This window comes from Giraffa tippelskirchi, chromosome 9 (genome assembly GCF_054371585.1).
Source record: "Giraffa tippelskirchi isolate mGirTip1 chromosome 9, T2T-mGirTip1v1.2.pri, whole genome shotgun sequence".
Taxonomy (NCBI): domain Eukaryota; kingdom Metazoa; phylum Chordata; class Mammalia; order Artiodactyla; family Giraffidae; genus Giraffa; species Giraffa tippelskirchi.
Genome location: NC_137283.1, coordinates 7,351,131 through 7,368,086, shown reverse-complemented (window position 1 = coordinate 7,368,086; position 16,956 = coordinate 7,351,131). Strand labels below are relative to the sequence as shown.

Below are 16,956 nucleotides of genomic sequence, written 5' to 3'. Positions count from 1 at the left end.
TAAGTAGTCTGGCATTAAACCCAAAACCTGGTTTCACCCACCAGTAGTAAATGGACAACAGCCCCAGAGTTTTCTGGACCCTAACCACACCGACCCACCAATGAACAAGCGCTAGCCCCAGGCCTCCTGGGTGCTGCAGTCAGCTGCCTCGTGACTGGGTCCCACCAACCTGTAGCTCCAACAGCCTCTTCATAAAGCATGGGCTGCTTACCAACTAGGGTAGAGGCCAATCAAGCCCACCAGACTGCCCACACAGTCAGCCTGCCACAACAGAAGGACCCACACAGCCCTCACAGGGGAAACCTCTAGAGCATACAGGTTGGTGACAACACAGGACATCTTGTACAGAACAGTTCCTCCAAGGTCAAGATATGTATTAACCTACCAGACACATGAAAATATAAATAGCAACTTAGGCAAAATGAGGTGACCGAGAAACATGCTCCAGATGAAGGAACATGATAAAACCCCAGAAGAACTTAGTGAAGTGGAAACAGGCAATCCACCCAAAACAGAGTTCAGGGTAATGACTGTAAAGATGATCAAAGAACTCAGGGGAATAACGGATGCACAGAACAAGAAGTTAAAAATATTTAGCAAAGAGAAAATATATATCTAAAAAGACAGAGATGAAGAATACAATAGCTGAAATGAAAAATATACTAGAAGGAAAACCACAATTCTAAAAGACACATGTACCCCAATGTTCACTGCAGCAATATTTACAACAGCAGGACACGGAAGCCACCTAGATGTACATTTAAAAGTGAATGGATAAAGAAGATGTGATACATACATACAGTGGATTATTACTCAGCCATAAAAAGGAATGAATTTGAGTTGGATTTAGTGAGGTGGATGAACCTAGAGCCCCTTATACAGAGTGCAGTAAGTCAGAAAAACATGTATCACATATTAACACACATATATGGAATCTACCAGGTTGGTACAAAAGTAATTTCAGTTTTGCATTGTTGAACTTTGCCATTAGATATTGGAATACATTCTTGTATAAATGTGGTTATGTTATACATCATTTTAATGCACAATGCACAATTCTTGCTTTATGCTTTTTGCTAATGAATTATTACTTGCTGTTTATGTTATATGTATTTTAGACCTACAGTAATGATGTTAGAGAAACAGCAAATTCAAGCAATTTTCTTATTCGAGTTCAAAATGGGTTATAAAGCAGTGGAGACAACTTGCAATATCAACAATGCATCTAGACCAGGAACTGCTAATGAACATACAGTGCAATGGTGGTTCAAGAAGTTTTGCAAAGGAGACGAGAGTCTTGAAGATGAGAAGCGTGCTGGCTGGCCATTAGAAGTTGACAATGATCAACAGAGGATCATCAAAGCTGATCTTCTTACAACTATACAGGAAGTTGCCCAAGAACTCAACATCAACCATTCTACAGTCATTTGGCATTTGAAGCAAAATGGAAAGGTGAAAAAGCTTAATAAGTGGATGCCTCATAAGCTGACCACAAATCAAAAAAAAATCATTTTTTAAAGTGTCACCTTCTCTTATTCTATGTAACAACAATGAATCATTTCTTGATCTGATTGTGATATGTGATGAAAAGTGGATTTTATATGACAACCAGCTCAGTGGCTGGACCAAGAAGCAGCTCCAAGGCACTTCCCAAAGCCAAACTTGCAACAAAAAATGGGTCATGGTCTCTGTTTGGAGGTCTGATGCCCGTCTGATCCACTATAGCTTTCTGAATCCCAGTGAAACCATTACATCTGAGAAGTATGCTCAGTAAACCAGTGAGATGCATGAAAAATTGCAACGCCTGCTATTGGCACTGGTCAACAGAATGGCACCCATTCTTCTCCACAACAGTGCCCGACCACATGTCACATAATGAACATGTTGCAAGTTGAACGAATTGTGCTATAAAGTTTTGCCTCATCTGCCATATTCACCTGACCTTTCACCAACTGACCACCACTTCTGCAAGCATCTCAACAGCTTTTTTCAGGGAAAACACTTCCACAACCAGGAGGATGCAGAAAAAGCTTTCCAAGAGTTCATCATATCTGGAAGCACAGATTTTTTATGCTATAGGAATAAACAAACATTTCTCATTTGCAAAAATGTCTTGATTGTCATGGTTTCTATACAATAAAGATGTGTTTGAGCCTAGTTATGATGATTTAAAATTCAGGATCTGAAACCATAATTACTTTTGCACCAATCTAACAGAAAAATCGTACTGATGAGCCTAGTAGAGAATGGACATGTGGACACAGTGGGGGAAGGTGAGGGTGGGACGAACTAAGAAAGTAGCCTTGACATATACACATTATCTGTGTAAAATAGTTAGTAGGAAGTTGCTCTGTAACACAGGGAGCCCAACCTGGCACTCTGTGGTGACTTAGAGGGGTAGGATTGGGGGGAGCACGGTGGTGCGGCGGAGGCTCAAAAGGAAGAGGATATATACGTGATCATGAGAGATTCACATCATACGGCAGAAACCAACACATTGTAAAGCAATTTTCTACCAATTAATTTTTTTTTTTAATTTTTAAAAATAAAAATATATTGGAAGGAATCAACAGTAGACTAAAACATACAGAACAATGGATCAGCAAGCTGGAAGACAGAGCTGTGGAAATCATGGCCACTGAACAGAAAAAATTTTTTAAATGAAGACAGCTTAAGAGACCTCTGGGACAATATCAAGAACACTAATATTCACATTATAGGGGTCCCAAAGGAGAAAAGAAATTGGAAGAAAAAAAAAAAAAGGTTGAACATATCTGAAAAAATAATAGCTGAAAACTTCTATAAACTGGGGAAGGAAACACTTATCCAAGTTCAGGAAGGGCAGAGAGTTCCATACAGGATAAACCCAAAGAAGAACACACCAAGAAACATTGTAATTAAAACGACAAAAATTAAAGATAAAGAGAGAATCTTAAAAGCAGCAAGGGTAAAGCAGGGGCACTCCCATAAGGTTATCATCTGACTTTTCAGCAGAGACTCTGCTCGCCAGAAGAGTGACATATTTTAAATGATGAAATTGAAGAACCTACAACCAAGAATACCCAGCAAGGCTCTCCTTCAGATTTGATGGAAAGAACAAAAGGTTTATCAACAAGCAAAAGTTAAGAGAGTTCAGCACCACCAAACCAGCTTTATATCAAATACTAAAGGAACTACTCAAGGTGAAAAGAGAAGGGCTCCAGTTGGAAACATGAAAACTACAAAATGAAAAAGGTCACCGGTAAAGGCACACATACAGCAAAGGTAGAGAATCAACCATGCACAAAGTGAGAAGGAAGGTTAAAAATCAAAAACAGCAAAATCATCTAAAGGGATACACAAAACAATTAAATGAAAGGTATGATATAAAAAACAGTAATCATGAGGATTTTTAAAAATGCATTTGAAAGTAAGAGATCAACTTAAAATAATCACATATATAAAGATTGCTATATTAAAAAAACCTCACAATAACCACAAACCAAAAAACCTAATACACACACACACACATACATACACACATGCACAAAGAAAAAGGGACCTCTGGTGGTCCAGTGGTTAAGAATCCATCTTGCAATGAAGGGGACACAACTTTGATCCCCACGTGGCACAACTACTGAGCCTGTGCCCTCCGGAGCCCGTGTGCCCCAGAGAGAGCCTGTGCGCCACAACTCCTGAGCCTAAGCACCACAACTAGAGAGTCCGTGCGCTGCAACGGGAGATTCCGCATGATGCAAAGAAGATCCTGCACGCCACAACTAAGACCCAGTGCAGCCAAATAAATATTTTTTAAAAGGAAATATATGAACGTAACACTAAAGATAGTCATCAAATAACAAGAACAAAAGAAAAAGATAAAACAACCCCCAAACAATGAACAAAATGGCAGTAAGAACATTTGCATCCACAATTATCTTAACTGCAACAGACTATATGTTCCAATCAAAAGACACAGAGGGGCTGAATGGATACAAAACCAAACCCCTTATTTATGCTGCCCCCAAGAGACTCGCTTCAGATCTAAAGACACACAAAGACTGAAACCGAGGGGATAGAAAAGGTATTCCCTGCAAACAGAAATCAAAACAAAGCTGGGGTAGCAATACTTACACGGGGCAAAGCAAACGTCCTCAAAATAGAGCCTGTTACAACGACAGAGAAGGACACTACACAATGATCAAGGACTCAATCCAAGAACAAAACAGTGGCTCAGCTGGTAAGGAATCCGCCTGCAGTGCGGGACACTTGGGTTTGATCCCTGGGTTGGGAAGATCCCCTGGAGAAGGGAAAGGCTACCCAGTATTCTGGCCTGGAGAATTCCATGGACTGTATAGTCCATGGGGTCGCAAAGAGTCAGACACAACTGAGCAACTTTCATGTCAAACTTCATAAATATATATGTTCCCAACATAGGAGCACCTTAATACATAAATCAAATATTAGCAGACATAAAAAAAGAAATCAACAGTAACATAATAGTAGTAGGGAACTTTAACACCCCATGTATATCAATGATCATCCAGGGAGAAAATCAATAAGGAAACACTGGCCTTAAATGACATATTAGACGTGATAGACTTAACTGATATATACAGAGCATTCCACCCAAAAGCAGCAGAATACACAGTCTTTCAAGGGCACATGGAACATTCTCCAGGACAGATCACATGTTAAGGCCATAAAACAAGCCTCAGTAAATTTAAGAAAACTGAGATAACATCAAGTATCTTTTCCAACCACAATGCTATGAGACTAGAAATCAACTACAAGGAATAAAAAAACACAAACACAGGGAGGTTAAACAACTTGCTATGAAACAACCAATGGGTCATTAAAGAAAACAAAGAGAAAATCAAGAATATCACAAGACAAATAAAAATAAAAACACAAAGATCCAAAACCTATGGGATGCGACAAAAGCAGTTCTAAGAGGGAAATTTAAAGCAACGCCAAGTTTACCTCAAGCAACCTAACCGTACACCTAAAGGAACTAGAAAACAAAGACTAAACAAAACCCAAAGTTAGTAGAAGGAAAGAAATCATGAAGATCACAGCGGAAATAAATGAAACAGACTTTAAAAAATCAGAAAAGATCAACATAACTAAAATCTGGTTCTTTGCAAGTGTAAACAAAATTGATAAACCTTTAGCCAAATTCATCAAGAAAAAAAATCAATAAATCAGAAATGAAAAAGAAGTTACAAATACAAAAGATCAGAAATACAAAAGATCATAAGAGGCTAATACAGCAACTATATGCCAATAAAATGAAAAACCTAGAAGAAATGGTCAAACTCTTATAAATGTACACTCTCCCAAGACTGAACAGGAAGAAACAGGAAATATGAATAGACAAATTACCAGTAATGAAACTGAATTAGTAATTTAGAAATCATCAACAAGGAAAAGTCCAGACCAGGGGATTCCCAGCGGTCCAGTGGTCAGGTCTGTGCTTTCACTGCCAAGGCCTAGGTTCAATGCCGTGTTAGTAGCTAAGTTCCCACAAGCCACACGGTGCAGCGGGGGGCAGGGGGCTATGGAGTCCAGGGCTAGATGGCTTCATAGGTGAATCTTACAAAACGTTTAGGGAAAAGTTTACTAACACCCATCCTTAAACAATTCTCTCCCACACACACACACACACACAATATGCAGAGGAAAGAACACTTACACACTCATTCTATGAGGCCCTCATCACCCTGACACTAGAACCAAAGACATGAAACAAGAAACTCACAGGCCAACATCAATGATGGACATAAATGCAAAAATCTTCAACACAACATCAGCAAACTGATTCCAACAACACACTAAAAGAATCATAAACCATAATCAAGTAGGATTTATCCCAGGGATGTAAGGATTTTTCAATATCTGAAAAATCAATGTAATACACCACCTTAACAAGCTGAAGAATAAAAACCGTATGATTATGCAGTAATCACAGGAAAAGCTTTTGACAAAATTCAACATTAATTTATGATCAAAATTCCCCAAAAGTGTGCAGAGAGGGAACATACATCAACATAATAAAGGCCACACAAGACAAATCCACAGTTAACATCATACTCAATGGTGAAAAGCTGAAAACATTTTAAGATCAGAAACAAAACAAAGATGCCCACTCTCAATACTTTTATTCAACAGAGTATTGGCAGTCCTAGCCACAGCAATCAGACAAGAAAAAGAAATATATCCAAAATGGTAAGGAAGAAATAAAATAGTCACTGTTTGTAGATTACATGATACTATATGTAGAAAATCTGAAAGATGCCACCAGAAAACAACTAAAGCTTATCAACAAATCTGGTAAATCTGCAGAATACAAATCAAGATATAGAAATCTGTTGCATTTCTATGCACTAACAGCAAACTATAAAAGAAATTAAGGAATCAATCACCTTTATTAGGTAACTATGAATAAAGCTAAGGAGGTGAAAGAGCTGTACTTGGAAAGTTTATAAAAGACTATAAAACTATCAGAAGAGACTGAAGACAACACAAAGAGATGAAAAAACGTGTCATGTTTTATACAGAAGAATCAGTGTTGGTAAAGTGACCATACTATGCAAGACAACCTACAGACGGAATGCAATCCCCATCAAAATATATCAGGGGATTTTCCATAGAACCGCAAAAAATAATCTCAGAACTTGCACGGGAATATAGACACACAAATAGCCAAAACTATCTTGGGAAAGAACAGAACTGGAGGATTCAAGCTCCCTGACTTCTGACTATACTACAAAGCTATCAATACAATCACCAAAACAGTATAGCACTGGCAGAAAAACATACACACAGATCAATGGAACAGAAAAGAAAGCCAGAAATAAACCCACACACTTATGGGTCAATTAATCTACGACAAAGGAAGAATATACCATGGAAAAAAAGATCGTCTTTTCAATAAATGGTGCTGAGAAAATTGAACAGCCACCTGCAAGAGAATGAAAGTGGACCCCTGTCCTACACCATACACAAAAATTAACTTAGAATGGATGGTAAGCTTTGAATGTAAGATTTGAAAAAAACTCCTAGAAAAAAAATAAAACTCCTAGAAATTAAAAAAAAAAAAAAAGGGCTGTTAGCTCCTCGACATAAGTTATGGAGATGATTTTGGACTTGACACCAAAAGGTAAGGCCACGAAAGCAAAAAATACATCAGACCACATCAAACTAAAATGCTCTGTGCAGCAAAGAAAACCACCAACAAACTAAAAATACAATCTATGAATGATTCTGCAAAACATATGTAATAAGAAGTTAATATTCAACAAGAAATCTAATGAAAAAATGGGCAGAGGATCTATACAGATATCTTTCCAAAGACACATATATGGCCAACAAGAACATGAAAAGGCCCTCAACATCACTAATCATCAGGCAAATACTGATACAAATCAAAATGAGATACCACCTGATACCTATCAGAATGCATATTATTAAAGAGACAACAAATAACAAGCAGTGAGAATGTGGAGGAAAGGGAACCCTCATGCACAGTTGGTGGGAATCTAAACTGATGCAGTCACTGTAGAAAACAGTATGGAGTTTCCCAAAAAAATTAAACAGAGAGCTACCCTATGATCCAAGAATTCCACTTTTAGGTATTTTTCTGAAGAAAACAAAAACAATGATTTGAAGAGATAGGGGCTCCCATGTTCACTGAAGCATTATGTACAAAAGTCAAGACACGTAAATAGGTTGCCTATTGACAAATGAATAGATAAGGAAATATGATAGATATATACAATGGAATATTACTCAGCCATTTAAAAACAGGAAATTTTGACACGTGCCAACAACACGGAAGGATTTTGGGGGCACTATGCCAATTGCAACGTCACACAGTGAAAGACAAATACTTTGAAAGATAAATGATCTGACTTAGGTGTGTAATCTTTTTTAAAACATGAACTCACAGATAACAGATTTATGATTCCAGAGATAGGGAACGGGAGGGTGGACAAAATGGCTGAAGACAGTCAAAAGGCACAAATTTCCAGCTACAAAATGAATAAACCCTGAGCATGTAACATACAGCATGGTAATTATAGTTAATAATGCTGTCTGGCATATCTGAAAGTGCTAGGAGAGTAATCTTAAAAATTCTCATCACAAGACAAAAATTCTATAACTATGTATGGTGACAGATGTTAACCAGACTTATTACAGTGATCATTTTGCAATACATACAAATTTCAAATCATTACGTTGTACAACTTTATTATGTTATTATGCCAACTATACCTGAAGTTTTTTTAAAGTATAATCATTTCCCTCCATAAAGAAAAGTTCCTCCTTCAATTAGGTTGCTTAGAGTGAAGGTAGCGGGCACTGAATCCTTTCAATTTCTAGTTGATCTGGGTTTCAGTTTTGTTATAGCACTAGTTAGATTCAGTTCAAGATCGCCTTTAAATTTTTGTTAGGGTGCAATCAGAAATGCACCTTCAGAAGTTGGGATCTGAGCACTGGTAAACTTCACAGATCTCTTTCAGCTTTGCAACCCAGGTGCTAGCTTTCTGAAAGCTGAGAGCCCTGTCTGCTTTCCACTCTGGCTGGCAGCTGGGGAGCTGGCTCTGCTGTGGCACCCTCTGCTGTCCCTGCCTCATGGAGATCTCTCTCTCTGCCTCTATCTGCCATCTGAAAGCCTGCTGCCTCCCTGACTGGAAACCTGGATAGCCACAGAGGGACATTTCTCAGCTCTCCTGCTGCCGCCGTCCATGGTAGCCCCGCCTTATCCTTGGGGAAAGCCCCTAGTGCCTCAGAGATTTCTGTTGGTTCTCCTGCCCTGACCCTGGCCCTCAGCAGGCACCGTCCACCTCAGGAAGGTCCTGCACTCTCTTCCCTTGGCCCCAGCGTCCAGCGCCTGTCCACATCCATGCACTCAGCGAAGACCCAAGGGAGAGAGAGATGGGTGCCGCCTTGCTCTGCGGCTGGGGCTCCTCAGGATTCCAGCTGTCACTCCAGCCCACGAGCAGTCAGTAAAGTTGACTGACTTCTCCAAGAGCTGTCTATAGCTGACTCTTCTTCCTCCTGCCGACCCCACCACAGATAAAAATACCTATGTGTCTCCTTCTTTCTGGGAAGGGCACGTTACATCCTGAATTTTAACTGATTTACATTTCTTTGTGACCTCAACTCTCTGGAGGGTTTTTAGAGAACTGCAATCTACTAGCTTCTCAACCTTTTCCCATCATTAGGGTAGAAACAGCAATGTCTAATTTTTGCAACTTTCAACATCCTAACAGTGGAAGTCTTTATTATCTGTTCTGATAGAAGAAAGACTTGGAGCAGATAAATGACTTACCCAAGGTTTAGAACTAAAAAAAAAAAAAAGAAAGAAAGAAAGAAAAACTACAGTATAAACTTGTATCTCCTGACTCCAGGTCAAGTGTTCTTTGTACTGGAGAATAGGTAGTAAAGGCTACTTAACTCTGTGGCAGGCAATCGACCTCTCAGCACTTCTAATGAAAGGATTGTACTAAAAAAAATTCAGTCTCTTCCAAATCTAATACTTCAAGATTCAATTAAGTTTGCATTTTAAAAATATCCCACTGTTTCTGAAAACATAACTGTGTGTCTCTAGATATCTTTCACTTTAGATGTTTAATAAGGATCACAAATTTATCAAGCCCAAAACCAACTCCTTTCTTCATCCCTTTTTACTCCTCCCGTAGTCTTCATCTCAGCAAACGACAACGTGTTACTCTTGCTCAGACTCAGATCACTGAACCATTATTCATTTGCCTTTCTATTGCACAGCCAACCCGATGGATGACTGAACCAAAGAAGTCTTCTCTGGTTTCCTTTGTTCTTGTCCTTTCTCCCCTCACTCCAACCTCACGTATATTCTCCACAGAGCAGACAGAATGGTCCTTTTATGAAATGAAGTGTCATACTCTGCCGTTCTCCTTAAACCCTATCAATCATTTCCTCTTCCCTCAAACGGAAAGGCAAACTCCTTTAAATGGCTTGTACGTCTTAAGCAATCTGGTCTCCCTGACTAACTTGGTCTTCCCTCTTGCCGAGCTCCTCTTACTCCACTCCAGGTTGTTTTCCTTGCCGCTCCTCCAATACACCAGACAGTGCCTCGCGACCTCTGCACGTGTATCCCTTCCTGAAATGGTCTTTCCTAGGCATTCGCATGACACATCCTCTGCTCAAATGTCACCTTCTCAGAGACACCTTCCCTTCCACCAACATAAAGAGTAAGTTCCGGGACTTCCCTGGTGGTCCAGCGGCTAGGACTCCGAGTTGCCAGCGCAAGGGGCCCAGGTGTGATCCCTGGTCAGGGAACTAGATCGCACATGCTACAAATAAGAGTTAGCTTGTCCCAGCTAAAGAGCCTGCAGGCCACAACTAAGACTCAGCACGGCCAAAAGCAAGCCCTCCCTCCTCTCATCCACTCACCCATCCTCAAAACTTCCTCTTACTCAGCTTTTTCTCCAAAGCCCTTCTCACCACCTTATCTATATGCTTATCATCTGTCCTCCCACCACTAGAATGTAAACTCCACGAGGCCAGAGCCTTCCCCATTTCATTCACTGTTGTATACCCACTGCCTGGAACAGACTGGCAGATACTGAGATACACAAATATCTGTTGGACAGAAAACCATGGGACAGAAAATTTAATGGAAAGACACAATTACAGGGGCCACAGTGAGAACTGGAAAAGCTGCACGCCAGGTGCCAGGCACAGTCTTTAGTTTGGGAAGAGGCCACAGTGCAATGCTTAAAATGCCATACTTTAGAGATAGACTGAGTTCAAATCCTGGCTGTCACTCACCAACTATGTGACCTTGGGCAAACTGTCTAAACAATTGGGCCTATTAAGTAAGTACAATGATGTCAATCTCACAAGGATGTTAGAAGGGTTAAGTGAGATAAATGTGAAGTGATCAGCCTAAAAATGAACACAGTGGAAGGGCTCTATGAAAGGGAGTTATTGTTACGATTACTAAAAATTATGTACCCCCTCACCCTAGTACAGCCAAAAAGGAGACCAGTTTTGTCCAGAGTAGGAAAATTAATAAGAGAGAAACTTGTTGCCATGATCTATTAACAAAGATCTCATTATATAAGCTCTCCTAACTACACCATGTGATGGCAAAGAGACCAAAACTGCAAAATACACTTTATTCTGCTTCTCAACACCTCTGAGAATTCCTAACCACAGGCAAATACAGAAAGACCAACATTGGGAGAAATCCAAACGAAATCAATTAAAATGGAAAAATTCTATGATACAATGCTGTTTTATATTTCCAAAAAATAAATCTGCCTTACAGCCTAAAGTGGAAAGCAGTTAACAAAAACTTGATGACAACAGGTAATCCAACATATATTTTGATCCATATGAATTAAAGTTTAAAGCTTTCTGATGTCTTTTTGTAACAATTTTAGAATATATAACTAAAATAAATGAAAACTATGCTGGGAAAGATTGAAGGCAGGAGAAGGGGATGACAGAGGATGAGATGGTTGGATGACATCACTAACTCAATGGACATGAGTCTGAGCAAGCTCTAGGAATTGGTGATAGACAGGGAAGCCTGGTGTGCTGCAGTCCACAGAGTTGCAAAGAGTTGGACATGACTGAGCGACTGAACTGGATTATTAGGAAAAAACCTCAGAAAATAAAATTTTACTTTTAAAAATAGTCTCATCCTTCAAGTTTAATGTCTTTATGTTAAAAGCTGGTCTTATAACAATATTTTCTTAGGTCAGTCTCCCAAGGCAATAGAAATAAGAACACAAATAAACAAATGAGACCTAATCAAACTCACAAGCTTTTGCACAGCAAAGAAACCATAAGCAAAATGAAAAGACAATCTATGGAACAAGAGAAAATATTTGCAAATGCTGCAACCAACAAGGGCTTAATCTCCCAAACACACAAACAGCTGATACAGCTCAACAACAAAAACACAAACAACCCACTGAAAACTGGGCAGAAGACCTTAACAGACATTTCTCAAAACAAGACATACAAATGGCCAACAGACACATGAGAAGATGCTCAATATCGTTAATTATAAATGTAAACCAAAAATACAACAAGGTATCAACTCATACAGGTCAGAATGGCCTTCATCAAAAAATCTACAAAACAAATGTTGGAGAAGGTGTGGAGAAAAGGAAACTCTCCTACACTGTTGGAGAAAATGTAAGTTGATGCAGCCACTATAGAAAACATTATGGATATCTCCTCAGAAAACTCAAAAGAGAATTACCATATCATCCAAAAATCCCACTTCCTGGGCATGTACCCAGATAAAACTGTAATTCAAAAGATGTATGTACCAATATGTTCATAGCAGCATTATTTACAGTAGCCAAGACACAGAAACACCCTAAATATCCATTTACAGATGAATGGATAAAGAAGGTGTGGTACATGTATACAATGGACTACTACTCAGTCATAGCAAAGAATGAGATAATGCCATTTCAGCAACATAGACCTAGAGATTATCATACTAAGTGAAATAAATCAGAGAAAGATAAATACCATATGGTATCACTTCTATGTGGAACCTAAAACACGACACAAATGAACCTGTCTGGGAAACAGACACAGACGCATGGACATAAGAGAACAAACGTGTGGATGCCACAGGGAGGGGGCTGAGGGAGGGCTGGGGTGGGAGGCTGGGGTTAGCAGGTGTATGCTTATACATAGAATGGATAAACAACGAGGTCCTACAGTACAGCACAGGCAACCAGATCCAGTCTCCTGGGATAAACCATAATGAAAAAGAATATTTAAAAAAAAGAATGTATATGTGTGTATAACGGAGTCACACTGGCACAACATTGTAAATCAACTATACGTCAATCAAAAAAAAAAAAAGCCGGTCTTTGTGATTCACAGAAAGCAGGTGCCAATTCCCGAACACAAACTGAAATGACAGGAGAAACTTTAAATGCTATTACAGCCATGAGTATGAACCCTAATCCAATAATCTGTCATCACTGATTCCTCTTCATCTGTGTGAGAGAGAAAAGGCAGAGAGAAGGCCAGGCATGCCTACTCTGTTCAACAGTGTGCAGCTGAGTGCCAAGCACAAAAGACAAATATTCAGAAGTGCGCAAAACATTAAAATCCAAATAAGAGAGAAAACTCATTTCCTAACAGAAAAATAGCATATATTTGGAGGGAACATAGAACCATACATTATAGCATAATCCAACGTTTACATAAGCAGGCTCTGAGACAAGATGCCTGGTTTTGAAATCTGACGGGGTGACTGGGGCAAGTTACTTTACTTCTCTGTGCCTCATTTCCTCATCTCTAAAATGTGGAAACGGTATTTTCCGTGTAAGGTTGTTGTGATGGTTACTTAAGACACATAGAGTGCTTATAAAAATGTCTCACGCATAAAATGTACACAATAAATGTCAGCTGTCATTTATCATTTAAAGGCAATAGAAACAAGTGGCTTAATTGAATTCTTTTTTCTTTTTTCTGCACGGCATGTGGATTTTAGGGCTTTCCTGGTGGCTTAGCAGTAAAGAATCCACCTGCCAATGCCAGAGAAATGGGTTCAATTCCGGTGTTGGGAAGATTGCCTGGAGAAGGAAATGGCACCCCACTCCAGTACTCTTGCCTGGAAAATCCCAAGGATAGAGGGGCATGGTGGGCTACAGTCCATGGGGTCAAAACTGCACAACTAAACTTCTTAGTTCCTCGACCAGAGATCAAACCCACATCTCCTGCACTGGAAGCCATGGAGTCTTAACCACTAGACTGCCAGGGAAGTCCCTGAAGAAAAATTCACATGTAAAGTCATAAATATCAAATGCTAAAGCGGTATGTTTAGATTCAAGCATTTAAGGTAAGGGTCGCAAAGAGTTGGACACGACTGAGAGACTGAACTGAACTGAATGTTAATATATGGAATACATTTGGGGGATTATAGAAGCAGCCTCCTTATCCTCCCTCTACACTAACCACTCCCCTTTTACCCTGGAGCCTAGGCATCAGGTTACCACTCGCTTAAATTCCTCCCGTGAATTAAATTCTTAATGCTTAAAGATAAAAACCAAAGCATTTCTAAGTTTAGCAAAGCAACCAGTAGTACACAAGTACAGTAAGATGCTTTTATTTTGGAGTACATAAAACTCTAAAATTTAACAACAGTGAATCAAGGTGGACCGTGGGTCAGGATGGAACAGGTGAACGAAAAGAGAAAAGGAGAAATACGAGCCCTCAGAGAGAAAGCTGTGAAACTGTAACTCCTGAATGTTCACCCTTGCTAGAATTCTAAGAGCTTTCTCACGGATTACATGTAAAAAGTAAGACGCTGCAACATTTACAACACTTGGATTTTTATAAATTCATTTCCTGAAACTCTTCTGGCTCCATTAATTTTCACTTAAAGCAACTCAGAATTGAAACACGCAGGGACTAAAGAAGGCACCGCTGTTACTTGTGGGGGATCGGGTATTTTTTTTCCTGCTATCAACAGGTCACACAGCCGGCAGTTGTTTTTCCAGGGTCAATGAGACACAGATCATCCACGTTCTCTTAGTGGCTTAGATACTAAGACAAGACACAGACAGCCAAGACTCCAAAGGGCAGCATCTCTCTCTAGAAGCCTTACCGGCACTTGGGGATCACCGGGCACTCTCAGTTTATCAGCTCTTCCACTAACCCCTGCAGGTAAGCAGCAAATCTAGGCAACACTACTAACAGTTACAAAAACTGTTTCTCAGAACTAAGCGTTTTCTATTACCCACCCCCACCCTCTAGCAAATACTCAACACCAAAGGTGTGTCCCCAAGCAGACAATCCAGCTCTGCTCTTCTTGCACACCCTTTGGAGGCTTCTGGAGAATTCATACCTTCGGTTGGCAATTCCCTAAATTTTGCCTATTCAAGCCAATACCTGAGCCGAGTCTTCGAGTTAGGTCTTAAAAAACAAGCTTAATGGGAACCAGGTGGGATGCCCAGTCTCAAGTTTATTGAATAAAGGTAATGATTTAAAGGGTTTACCACGCACTAATTAGGAATTAAATCCGAGTGAGGGTGCTGCACTCAGAAAAAAACGCCACCTTAATGCCCCATTTTTAAAAAGGAGTGAGGAATCTCCAAAATTACAAATTCAAATTTCCACACGCTATAGAAACCTGTCAGAACGATGAATTTCAAAGAAATACCTATTTGTACGTAATTGCATAAAAAAGAGACAGGAAGCACGTAGACTGCAATATACTATTAATATGACTATACATGCTACATGATATTCATACAAATCCTTTTTTTCCCCCTAACCACACCCTCTCTGAGTAGCTTATCAGGCTCGCTGGGGCGAAACAGCATTACGCTGTCCGGCGGCCGGCCGGGTCTGGGTCCACGCAGCGACCCCGGCACTCTCGGCAGAACGCCGGCCCCGGGCAGCGGGCGGGCGCTCCGCCTGCCCCAGGGTTCCCCCTCCCGCGGCCCCGCCCAGCCCTGCCCTGCCCGGCAGCCCCGCAGGCCTCGGCCCGGCCTTTCGGCGACCCCCGCGCCGCCCGCCCAGACCAGCAGGCGGCCGCGCTGAGACACAGCTCGGGCGGGGAAGGGCCTGGTGGCCGGGCTGCGAGGGCCCCAAACTCACCATGGTCGAAGAACCGCGAGCGCGCCCACAGCCCCGAGTCACAAGGCGCCGGCAACGCCCGTTGTCCTGGTGACGACAGCTGGGCGCCCCGCCCCGTCCCCTAGGTGGGCTCGGAGGCGGCCATAGGCTGCCGGTGAGCACGTGACGATAAGGGGCGGGGCCTTTGGACCGCCCCTCCGCGCCCCCACACCTCGGTCTTGTGCGGGGCCTCACTGCCTTTGCTCCTTTGCATATGGTACCTCAACACCCTAGTCACCTTGATACCCCTCATCTTACAGATAAACCAGCCTCAGACTGCTGGGAAAGACTCTTTTTAATTTATCCTATTTAAAAAACGCATTAACACAGGTAACACATTATTATTGGAGACACTTTAAACAATAACGAATTAAGTAGAATAAAACCACGCCAAATCCCAACATCTGGTGTAACCAATGTTTTTTCTAGCCTATCTGCTTCCAAGCCTATCTGCATTCCAACAAAATGTATATTATAATACGCTGTATTCCTGGAAATGGAGGCAAGCCCTATGCACTTTTATAATCTACTTTTTTCAATTAAAAAGTATCCTTGCTTGCTAATTCATGTCATAACATTTATGGTACATTAATTTATTAAATCATTCTGCAACTTGTTGGATGCTTTTAGTATGGTTGAAGGGAACTTTACTAGCCCATGAAGTCTATGAAGAGACATACTCTACAGCTGATTTGACATCGCCCCTTGAATGTCTAATAGACATCCCACACTTAATACAGTCCCAGTAAGACTTTTGATCCAGGTTTCTTGCTTTCCCTAAACAAATGGACAACTACAGTCCTCAACAATCAAAACCAAAAAACCTTGTGAAGGAGAAGAGAATCTGTAGAGATGGAAAGTAGATCGCTAGTTGTTTACAGCTGGGGGAGGAGTGGTGGAGGTAAGAGATAATAACTGAAGGGCACCAGATTTCTTTTTGTACCATTATACCTGCTACTGTGGGCAGGAATCCCTTAGAAGAAATGGAGTAGCCATCATAGTCAGCAAAAGAATCCGAAATGCAGTACTTGGATGCATTTTCAAAAACGACAGAATGATCTCTATTCATTTCCAAGGCAAACCATTCAATATCACAGTAATCCAAGTCTTTGCCCCAACCAGTAATGCTGAAGAAGATGAAGTTGAACGGTTCTATGCAGAGCTACAAGACCTTCTAGAACTAACACCTAAAAAAGATGTCCTTTTCATTATACGGGACTGGAATGCAAAAGCAGGAAATCAAGAAATACCTGTAATAACAGGCAATTTGGCCTTGGAGTACAGAATGAAGTAGGGCAAAGGCTAATAGAATTTTGTCAAGAGAACCCA

At 40.6% G+C, this 16,956-nt stretch overlaps 1 protein-coding gene across 15 annotated transcripts in view; it reads right to left on the bottom strand.

The window, feature by feature from the left end:
• Window positions 1-15,686, bottom strand: part of FBXL2 (F-box and leucine rich repeat protein 2) — a 91,813-nt gene extending 76,127 nt beyond the window's left edge. For all 15 annotated transcript variants that reach the window (XR_014064577.1, XR_014064575.1, XR_014064580.1 and 12 more), the window contains exon 1: window positions 15,610-15,686. Coding sequence is in view for 6 of the 15 variants with exons in the window: in XM_081527114.1 (XP_081383240.1) it covers window positions 15,610-15,612 (3 nt within the window). In the remaining 9 variants the exon portion in view is untranslated. The remainder of the gene's footprint in view (window positions 1-15,609) is intronic.
• Between the last annotated feature and the right edge of the window lie 1,270 nt (window positions 15,687-16,956).